The following is a 10,759-nucleotide window of genomic DNA, read 5'->3' as shown; positions in this document are numbered from 1 at the left end:
GACTACACTGGTAAAACTCCTGCTAGTTAAATAAACAAAACAACTGCATATGGAAAATGTGCTTAACAGTGAGATCACTGTAAACAGCCTTTATTGCAGCAGACTTTGAAGTAACAGCTTAGCTGCCCCAGAGTTACACGTATGCCTTGCTATTTCAAAATCAAAGTGGGTTAGCAGCTCCACATGGTTTCTCACACAGCATGTGATTTAAACCTGTACAAGAGCTCTGCCTTCTTTAGCTTTGGGTAGAAAAGACGTTGCTGAGTGAATTCCCACTGGCTCCCCACAGCAACTTGCCTTTGCAACATACACTTTAATTAGCTGTTGTATCTTTCTAAAGAGAAAGATAAAAGAGTCTGAACAGTGATGTGCTTCGCAGTATTAGAGTTCATAGTCATCGGGATGGTAGAGCTCGCTCATCAGGCGGTAGATGTAGGAAGGTGCGTTACCCCCAATGTTAGAAATGAAGAGAGTAATGAGCTCCGGAGGGACGTAGTCGAACACTGGGCAGTGAACATTGATTTTTGCCAGGATCTCTCCTGTGAAGTGAACAGCAGCAATATCAGTCAAAGCAACTCAAAGTGCAGTTAGTCTTTTGCACAGCTTCTGAAGTCCCTAAACAAACTGGCTATGCACACGCCACCCTGAAGTCAGTACTTGAACATCCTGAATACTTTCTGACTGCTTCACTGATGTCATCAAATTACAGCTATACAGCAATCTTCAATGAATGGCAATACTTTGTTTCTGGTCACTTTTGCTGGTAGAAACCCAGATCCCATCTGATGTAGACTGACTAATTGCCAAAAAACCCTACCAATACGTAAGACAATCCCAATACTGCCAAAGTTATTATTTAAAGAAATGCTCAGAAGGCCAAAAGTAAAATCTGCTGCCAAGCCTGCTACCTTCATTTCAAAACCCTTTGTCACATAGAAATGGGGCTTTGAAAGAGACTTTGCTAACTGAAAATGGGCTTGGGCACCGAGGCCTTTCTGAAGATGGTGCTTGTGTGGGAAGCCCATGGCAGAGACACTGTTTGTTTCAATGGCTGTATCATGTAACAAAGTTTCAAAAAGTTACAGGAAAGAACGGAAGGTGCCCTTGGTGCTGGGCATCTGCCCTGTCCCACAGAAAACTGCTACCTACCGGGCATCATTATCACTATCCTATAATAGAACAGTTTCAGAGCAGAAGCAAATCTGCCAAGACAGTGTTCAAAAGAAATCCTTTTTCTCTACATAATATACAGTTTTAAAACCGGATGGTTCACAGCACTCTTCTCTGTCAAAGACAGTAAAAAAGGATTTTCTCTCTAAGGTTATAACATGCTCTGATGTTTAATTTTTTGTATGAGTTACAAAAAAAAAAAAAAAAATCTGAACCAGCTTGACCAGATGTATAAAGAATAACCAGTACCTTCTGTGAATGGCAGCACTTCCTGTGGTGACACAAACTTGTGGAATGAATCTTCTTCATTAGGGAACTAAATAGGAAAGAGGACAGGAAGATGAGGAAAAAAGTCCTACCTGATTATCCTTGTGAAAACAGATCCTGGCACTGGAAGGAATTAATGCAGAGGAAGAGGACTTGCCAGGTGATATTAAGTCTGTTTACAATAATGACATAGTGCCTGTGTCTACAACCTCTCTAACATTTACAGGTGAAAGGTTTTTCCTCAAAGCTGTTAGAGCCTTCTATGACATGGCTGCCCTTACCAAAGCCTAGTGAACTGGAGGAGTGACTTCCTCAGTCTGCAACTTCACATTGACAATATTGAAAAAGTACTGAGTGTAAAAATGAGTCTCATTCTACATTCTCTGCCTTTCAACACTAATGGTATAAACTGAAATCTGTCATGGTTGATGAAAAATAAGTGTGGCAATGCCAGTCCCATCAGCCTACGCAGCGGTCTACATCCTGATATCCAATGTACTGCTTTGCACATGTGGCAGAGGTGCTTCAAAGAGATCCTGAGGTGTGCCAGATTTGGGTAAGGATCTCCTCTCTGAAGTAACAAAGCTAGATGGGGGAGATGGCCCATTTACTGACAGATGGTGCTCTCCACCCTAAGCTCCTACAAGTAAAAGCCCCTGCAGGTGCCATCCTGAAGAGCTGCTGTACTTACCTGTGGTGAAAGCTTGAACATGGGGGCACACACGATGAGTGGAGTGGAGTGGTGTTTAGCTGCCAGTGCCAGAGTGTGAGTCCCACTCACAGCAATCAGGGCACCATTGGCCAGGATTGTCTTTGTACCAATGATGACCTTAAAAGGGCAAATCAGAATTAGATAGCATGTTCCACAGCAAACTGGGGAAGGAACACTTCCTGGCTCAGACCCTGACAGATGAGCTGGAGGAGGACTGTGTCGGTAGAGCCAGCCAGCAGCTGGAGTTCTAGGGCAGCTGAATGCCTGATCTGTTTCATCTGGCACTGGCTCTGCACTGAGACGTTCCTCTCTAACAAGAGCATGACTCCAGCCCAGAGAACTTCAGGAGACAAATGTATGTTCTACTGCAGGGAACACCAAGCAGAAACTGGGCTGTGGTCCCTTTTCTACAAACCTACAAAGTAAGCTTTGTACAAGTAACTTGACTACTCACTGCAAAAATTCCCTTGCGTTATGCTTGAGGGAGTAATATAAAACAGCTCAAAATATATAGATAAGAACTGATGTGGCTGCATTTTAGTATGTTACAAGTACTTTTTATTCTCCCCATTTTGGGGTGCCAAGTTTTCATCTCTAAAAGTACAGAACATGTCTGTTTAACAAGACAAACCTTAATGATTCCCTTCATCAGTCATCTTCTGTTTCAGGCAAAGGGGTGTTTCTTCCCTTTAGAAATGCTGCTTTTTGTTCCATCTCCTTTGAAAACTGAGGCTAATCCTTTGAGGCTCTCTTGTAAGTGTAGCTACTAAGCCAGAAAAACCTGTCACCATTCAGTCAGTCATCATCTGACTCTGAATCTCCACTCCAGCAGTGAACAGGGACTATTACAATTCTGTCTTCATTAAAGAGACACATCATCACTACTAGGACCTGCAGCTGATTTGAGAGGCCTAAGCACCCAATCTGCCATGAAATCCCTCCCCCAGTGGAGCCCTCCTTACCTTGTTGACTCGAGACATGACAGCAAAAATAGCTGCATCACTCATGACAGTAGTTTCAATACCCTCTTTAGACAGTCGGACAGCCATTTCATGACCCTAAAAAGAGGGAGAATCCAATTGGTTCCCTGTGACATAGCTCCTGCAGTGTAACTGTAAAGGTATCAGCACTCAATTCTTGTCTGAACTGCAAAAATACCAAGTGATGAAACCTGAACACGGCCCTTCAACTGAAGGATGCTAGGGTAGGATAATAAGCTATCTCCAATCTCTCAACTGCAGAGGAATTTCCATAATGTTCACCTTGATTCCAGACACAAGACTTCAGCAAGAACATGTGGGACAAAAGGGTTCAGCCAGCGTGGGCCTTACCTGGCAGAAGGGCGCGCACTCTGCCACGATGACCTGGAACTTGCGCTTGCGAGCGGCTTCCTTGAGGAAGGCCTCGACCGTGCGCGAGTAGCCAATGGTCATGATCACCTCATTGGAGTGGATGTGCTCCAGGGCCTGCATTGCAATGTTATCAGTCGTGCCCTCTGCAACACAAGGAACGCGTGGGTGTAAAGGCAGCCAGCAAAAGCAACACTTGTGCTGCTAGGGCTGTCCTGCAACAAGAGGTTTTTCACTAAAGCAATGTTATTAGCACTGGTAGAGCAGCAGCAGTGTTTCTCTCAGTTCTTTTTGCCAGTGGAGCGGAACCAAGAAGCTGGCCCTTGAATGCCCCATGCTCCCTAGCTGTACTATCATTATATATAACAACAGCTGTACTGAAAACTCCATTGTGAGGGGAGGGGATTATGTCAGCAGTGCTCCAGATAACCACGAGACGCACAAAACTTCAACACTTCTGTAGTTCAATAGAGGGGCAACTTGGGCCTCAGAAGATGGGTCGGGTGCCTGATTTGTCACAAGAATCACAGAAAAAGAAAACTGTTCTTTGTGACAAGGGTCAGATTATATGTGCACAGGGATTTTACAGTCTTCTTTACAGGACTCAAGACTTCCCAGGAGACCAAGAGCACAGCCTACAGCCCCCCATATTGCTCCTTCCACAATCTACCCATCTCCCCATAAGCCAAAGAGGACTTAAAACTAATTCATGGGAGCAGCAGGGCTTCAGTCCCTTGGTTCCTTCAGATTAAGCCTCCCACATCCTTATTGTTTTATTTCACCCAGAGAAGGGGGAACCATCAGTCCCACCCCATAAGAATTTTCACTCAGGAGCAATTCAGACCCATCCGTACCTAGCTCAATTAGCATCTCATTAATAGCTTCAATAACATTAGATCTGAGGGAGGGATAAGGGGTTCTGAAATCTTCGCTCAGTCCTCCAGAAGTCAGGAGTTTGTGCAGGGATTCTTGCTGGTCACTTTCCTCACTGCGCCCGTGAAGCCTGTGGAGAGAAGTGGCCTCTTCAGCCTCAGGAAAGGCACAGAGCCACAGCCAGGCTGAGCTGGCACACCTGGATGTGAACAGACAGGAAGGAAAACCACCCACAGGAGGCACACCATGCCACAGCAAAGAGCCTCCATAGCTGTCTTGGCAGAAAAACATCCAAATCTCTGCCAGAAAGTGCCTTCTTAAGACATGTGCAAACACATGTGCAAAGCCTGCAAAGGAGCAGGCTCGAGTCTACTGCTCCAGTGGGATGGACCCCCCTAGGCACAGAGAGAGAGCAACCCAAGGCCAGGGCACAGACTTGTTATGCACTCACCACACATACAGCAAGGGGTTTCTAAAGAGGAAATGTCACCATCCATAGTGGAAACAACAAGGTTTCCTTTGGTGTTAAACTCCCTGAATCCCTCTCTAGGAGAGGCGGGAAAAGGGGCTGATGGAAACTTTAGGGGTTTTACAGAAGCAGCTTAAAAGGGCAGTTCTGGGTTTTCTGAGAGATACAGGGAGCAAGAGGGCGCTTTACCGGCCATATTCCTCACGAATGACCTTCAATACCCGTCGCACCATGTTGCCCACTGTTGTCTCCGACGGCTGAGCTGCTGTCATCCTCTGGCCCTCTGTCCGGATCAGATCCATGAGTTCCCCTAAAAGAGGGGAGGGCCTTGGTTAGCGCTGCCAGAGCAAGCCCATGTGAGCATCAAACCAGCGCACCCCCTCAATATCCCAGGGCCAGCAGCTGCTCCAGCACAAGGACCACAGCACCAAGAAACACCAGCAAGGGGCGAGCAGAGAGCCCTCACGAAGCAGCCAGTTCCACTGGTGGGTTTTGTAGTCGGAAACGCTTGGACACAACACAGACCTAAGAGAAGGCCATCAGCAGTGCATTTGGCCATTCCTTTGAAAGAGGAAACGGCGTGCTGCTGGAAAGGCCCGGACTGCTGCCGCGGAGGGGAGAGCACGGCTGGAGCAGGGCAGCTCCGCAGTACCGCGGCCGTGAGCGCGGCAGGCCGGGAAGGGCTCCGCCGCGCCGGGGCGGCCACTGCGAACGCGCTGGGCGCTGACAGCGAGGCCCCAGCGCCGGCGGCGCCGCCTCGGGCCCGCCCCGGCTCTGCGGATCCCTCCGGGCCCGACAGCCGCGACCGGGCCGCAGCTGCCCTCCCGCGGCTCGCCCCGCCGCCGGGCCCCGCCGCCGCCTCCTCCCGGCGCTGGGGGAGCCGCAACCGCCCGGGGAAAGCCCTGCGTCCGCCCGCCCGCCGCCGCCCGGCCCTCACCGGCCCGGCTCCATCGCCCGTGGCCCACGATCTTCCGCAGCAGCGAGAGCGTCTGCCGCGCCGTGTCCTCGGAGCGCGGCCGCTCCCCGCCGCGCCGCAGCCGCGCCGCGAAGGCCTCGATCTGCTCGGAGAGCTCCGAGCCGCGCTCCGCGGCGCCCGGCATGACGGCGGCACTTCCGCTTCCTCCGCCCCACCGCCGCCCCATTGGCGGAGGCCGCGGAGCTGTGCCCACCCCCCCGCGGCGGCTCGGCCAATGAGAGGCGCGTCCGGCGGTGGGCGGTGCCGCGGCCGGGCGGTGCCCGGGGCTGTGGGAGCGCCGGGAGCGCGCACGGGCGGGTTTGGTTTGCTTTGCTTTGGAGCGCGCAGGGGAGGGTTTGCTTTGGTTTGCTTTGGTTTGCTTTGGTTTGCTTTGGTTTGCTTTGGTTTGCTTTGGAGCGCGCCGTGCCGGCCTCTGAAGGGCCAAATCAAACGGGCTGGGAAAGGCGCAGTTCCTGGCAGCCCAATTGTTCTTGCTGGCAGAGCCAGAACCGGCCCTGGATAAGGCAGGAATGTAGCTCCTTTGTGTCTAGTTCCTGGAGCCATGGAATAATTCTCATTGCTCTACTGCTTTACTCTATCGCTCTGGTCTGTGTCCTGTTGTTTGAGATTAGGAAATAAAAGCAAACAGGTTTATGTTGGAAGCTTTCAGTGATTGCTTCATGGCGAGGCCGGTAGGGCCTTGGATGTTCATGACACCTTTGTGTTCATCTGGTTAGCTCAGGACTCTCCCTACAGCCAGCTCCTGTCCAGGGGCTGCTGGGTCCCCAGCAAAACACCAGCAGCTGGTGTGCTGGCTCTGAGCACTTAATGCAGGTGAGTTGTCACCCAAAGCCTGCAGGGGACTGAGTGTCCCTCCATGCCTCTCTTTTCCTCCTGCTTGCTCAATGCCCCTGCGTGCCTGGCAGCCAGAGAGCCCAGCAGCCTGGGGCAGGGAGCTCGCTGTATGCCTCCCATGCCTGGCAAAGGGCCACACATCTGAGTTTGGCTGGATGTGCTCGGGGAGTGCAGCCCTGGGTAGCAGTCAGAGCTTCACTCCATGATGAGCTTGTGCCATCCTTTGCCCCTGGAGAGAGTCAGTAGAGGGTGACAGGGTTTGCCCAGCTGTTGGCTCCACTGTGCTGGGCCCCACTGCCCCAGCTGGACCTGTCCTGGTTCCCGCTGCCTTGTCTCCTCCTTCCCAGATTTAGTGTGTGTTTTCTTCCACAGTGCGTAAATCAGAGGCTCCCTGGAGCAAGGTCTGCCCAGCTCTGCATTTGTGCAGGGAAACCCCATTCCCCTTTGCCCCTGTGCACAGCCACCTACTGGCATGCGCTGTGCCCATCAGCTGCCTGCTGCTGGTCCTGCAGGGCTGTGTGCCAGCTGCCTGGGTGTGCAGAAACAGCTCCCACATGTGCACCCAGAGACTGGGACCTGCAGATTGGCCAGAAAAATAAAAATCACTGCGTTGGAGCTTTCCTTTGTTTGTTTACTTATCTTGCTAGTAAACAGAGCAGCTCTTGGAGATTAGGCAGGATGGAGAAGAGGAAGGGAAACAGGGCTCTGAGGTTATGACCTCCTTGTGGATGCTGGGCTGTTTACATTCCCTGCTTTGGTCCCAGCAACTACTGCAGGACAGTTTTTTCCCAGTGCTTTGCCAGGCTGCAGAGCTTTTCCCATTTGTGCTGTTTCTGTTCTTTCCCCTGTAGCACTTTCTGCTGGGCACTGCTGCCACAGCCAGTTTAGGCAGCTGGCAGTCTGGTGTCCCTTGAGGGACAGAGTCCTGCGCTTGGTCTGCTGCCCTGTGTTTCATGAATGAAAGCCTCTGAATGGGGATTTCGGAGCCGTTAGCTTGGCAGAGCTGAGCTGAGCCAAAGCCTGGGGCTCTCTGGAGAGCTGCAGGCAAACCCCAGGCTGCTCACAGGGACCGTGGCTGCGAGATATCCAACTGTCAGCAGCCAGCTGCTTCTGGCAGGACCCAAGGAGTCAGACAGGAACTGCTCAGCAGGACTGAAAAGGAGGCATTGAGGAGGATGGGCAGCAAAGACAGCACAGGGACCGTAGGGCAAGTGGAGAAGGAAAGATGCATGTTGGTGTCCTGGTGTAGTCTGCTAAAATCCCACTGCCCAGAGGCTGTGGCAGGGTGCAGAAGGGATGGGGGGTGGGGAGGTGCAGCCCTGTACAGCTGGAAGGAGACTCCCTGCTGCTCCACAGCTGCTGGGTGTAATGGAGCAGGACCCCCCTCTGCTGCCACAGCCACAGGGAGCTGTCTCCTGCACAGCCCATCCTCCTTCCCTTCCTTTCCCTTCCCTTCCCTTCCCTTCCCTTCCCTTCCCTTCCCTTCCCTTCCCGGGTGTACCCCAGGCAGAGCTGATGGCTGCAGCTCCCCAGCTGGTGCACGAGCAAGCGAGGAGGCTGGCATAGTGCAGACAGTGCTGGTCATGTGCACAAAAGAGCTGAGCAGGGAATGAGCTGGCCAGCCGAGCATGGCAGCACGTTTTATGGGCCTGCAGGGGAGCTGAAAACTGTCTCACCTCCTTGGAGAGCTGCCAGCCTAGCCAGGATGGCATCCTGCTCTGTACCATCGGGGCTGACTGCTGGAGACACTGCTTCCCTCCAGCCAGGGAATTCTGCATCCCTGGGGGCTGAATGTCATCCCCCAAGTGCTCATGTGAGGGAGGACAAGGCAGGACAGAGGCTGGGTAGAGCCTGGGAGCACTGGAACATCGTGTGCTGGGAGGCTGTTTGGATTAGAAACTCTCAGTGGATAAGTGGGCTGGATAAAATGCCAGGGAGGAGAATCAGTTTGCTGAAGTCCAGTAATTGGACTCATCTGCAAGAGTTGGGTAAGCAAAGTGAGCTGCTCATGCTCAGCACAGGCAAAGAGAAGGAGCCAGCAGAGCAGAGCCAGCTGAGCCACGGCCCAGCAGGAGCAGCAGGGCAGGCTCTCAGCTCAGCATGGACTGTGAAGGCTGGCTGGGTGACATGGGCAGAAGCAGCATTACTGCTGGGTGCCTAAGCCACTTGCTGAGCACAAGTGACTGAATTAAGGAGGTCACAGCGCATGGGTGTGGGGAGAACGCAAAGCACAGTGTAAAGGGAAGGATGCACTAAGGTATCTTTGGTGTGATTCGATTGCTCTTTAGAAAACCTGTGCTCAAAGGCCTGGGACAAAAACAAGGCAAGACCAAAGCTTTTGTAGTCGCAGATGGAGAGGCAGGAATGAATCTGCTGAAGGGAGCCCAAACCAGTGTTTTCTGTGTGCTAGAGGGGAGAAAGCAGGCCACTTAGTAAGTGAAGGGGATGGAAATGGTGAGCTGAACTGAGTGTGGAATGCATGTTTAAAACTCAAGCTTCCAGGGAAAGAAGACAAAAAGCCCAAACAAACAGCTGCTGATCCAGTGCAGGTACGTGAGCAGCTGGAAGGCTGAGCTCTGTGGCTGTTCAGGCGCACGCACGTTGTCTGAGTCATCGGCAGCTTTGGCATGCTTGAAATTCAGCCTGACACTGCAGGTACCAGGGCACCTGGTGTTCTGCTGGTCCTCGCTGATCACTCTGTAACAGCTGTCTCTAACTGGTCATGCTCAGGAAAGCCTGGCTGCCATGGCTGCCTGGGTGGCCAAGGGGAGACAGGCAGGGATTGCTGAGGGGAATGACAGGATGGATTCAGTACCTCAGGTTAGCAAAGGATTTGGTGCAGCTCCTGGCTTGGCCGCCTGCGTGTGCGTGCGCTTGTCCCTGCCTGGAAAATGGCTGCTGTCTCATCCTCACGTCAGCACAGCGCACACAGGCAGGCCAAGCCCATAGCCAGACCCTTGTGGTACCAATGGAGTCCACAATCCCTATGGAAAATGAGTAGGCGGTTCTGAATCCGGCCCAGGGACCGTCTCTCCTGCCAGCAAGTTTGTAATTTGCGCCCCCCTCCTTTTAGGAGCCTTAAAAATAGAGACCAAAGGCTGGGAAGCATGAAGGTTTTTCTAGGGCTTGTTGTGGAAGCAGAGCAGGCTGGGCTGCCTCTTGCTCTTCCCAGCCCCTGGGAGAGGCATGGGAAGCTGGCGTCCAAATGCCTGCCCTGGATGTGGAGCCTCACTCGTCGGCTCATTCATCTATGGCAGTAGCCCAGGTCTCCCCTCGTGATAAAGGCAGCTGGAGGCAGCTGGTTCAAAGGCCAGGCTGGTCAGGAAGAGGTGAGGGAAGTGTGGGAAGTCACTGCATGTCATGTAGGAAAACAAGCTCTAGCAAGGGATGAGAGAGCACGCTACAGAGCTGGGTGGGAGCTGTTGTCCTCAGCATTGCTATTAGTGTCCTGGACCTTCACACCCTGAAAAGGCATTGGGTTTTTTCGCTGCCACCAAAGGCACAAGTGCTCAGAAAAGCCAGTGGCACCATGCAGGTGTTGGCTGTGGCCCTCCCACCACTTTGAGGGTGCATGGCACGTGGCACTCTGCCTGGGCCACAGAGGAGGTGCTGCTGGGGGCTCATCCCTCCGGGCTGGCTTCAGAGGAGCCCCGGAGCAAACCTGGTGTGGCTGCAGGAAGCCAGGCCCTTGGAGCGAGACAAAGTGCAGCCCGGACACCGTGTGGTCACCAAGGGGTCCGTGACACCAGCAGTCTGGGCTGCTTCCTGGTCACCAGCCAGCTCCCCGCAGTTCCTCTGGTCCTGCGCTGCAGCTGGCCCCGGGCTCGCTCTGCTCATTGTCTGCTGCGGGTGATGGCAGCTATTCAGCGGCTGCCAGGTTTCAGGGAAAGGGAGAGATGAGCCACTCCTCCACCCACATTCTAGGAAAGCCTCTGGGATGAAGCCCTGCCGATACACACGTCCACTCTCCTCAGCAGGGAGGGTGTGCTGTGGAGCTCATATTCCCCCTCCGCCCGCATCCCACATCCCCCTCTTATCAGCAGAAGTGATGCTGAGGAGCAGAGCTGGGAAGCAGCCCTGGCTGCTGCCCTGTCCCACACAATAGCGGA

General features: G+C 52.9%; 1 protein-coding gene across 1 annotated transcript; it reads right to left on the bottom strand.

Annotated features, from left to right (window-relative positions):
• Window positions 1-57: 57 nt before the first annotated feature.
• Window positions 58-5,940, bottom strand: EIF2B2 (eukaryotic translation initiation factor 2B subunit beta). The gene is made up of 8 exons (XM_054275212.1): window positions 5,778-5,940; window positions 5,030-5,150; window positions 4,353-4,501; window positions 3,481-3,644; window positions 3,112-3,207; window positions 2,129-2,266; window positions 1,420-1,486; window positions 58-539 (listed from the first exon to the last, which is right to left on the bottom strand). Exons 1-8 carry the CDS (start codon window positions 5,938-5,940, stop codon window positions 382-384), a joined length of 1,056 nt encoding a protein of 351 aa, XP_054131187.1. The 3' UTR covers window positions 58-381.
• Window positions 5,941-10,759: the final 4,819 nt, after the last annotated feature.

Source organism: Melozone crissalis, unplaced genomic scaffold (genome assembly GCF_028551555.1).
Source record: "Melozone crissalis strain CALT ecotype California unplaced genomic scaffold, PUWL_Pcris_2 ptg000018l_1, whole genome shotgun sequence".
Taxonomy (NCBI): Eukaryota; Metazoa; Chordata; class Aves; order Passeriformes; family Passerellidae; genus Melozone; species Melozone crissalis.
Note: the sequence above shows the minus strand (reverse complement) of the source record. Positions and strands in the feature narration are given on the sequence as shown.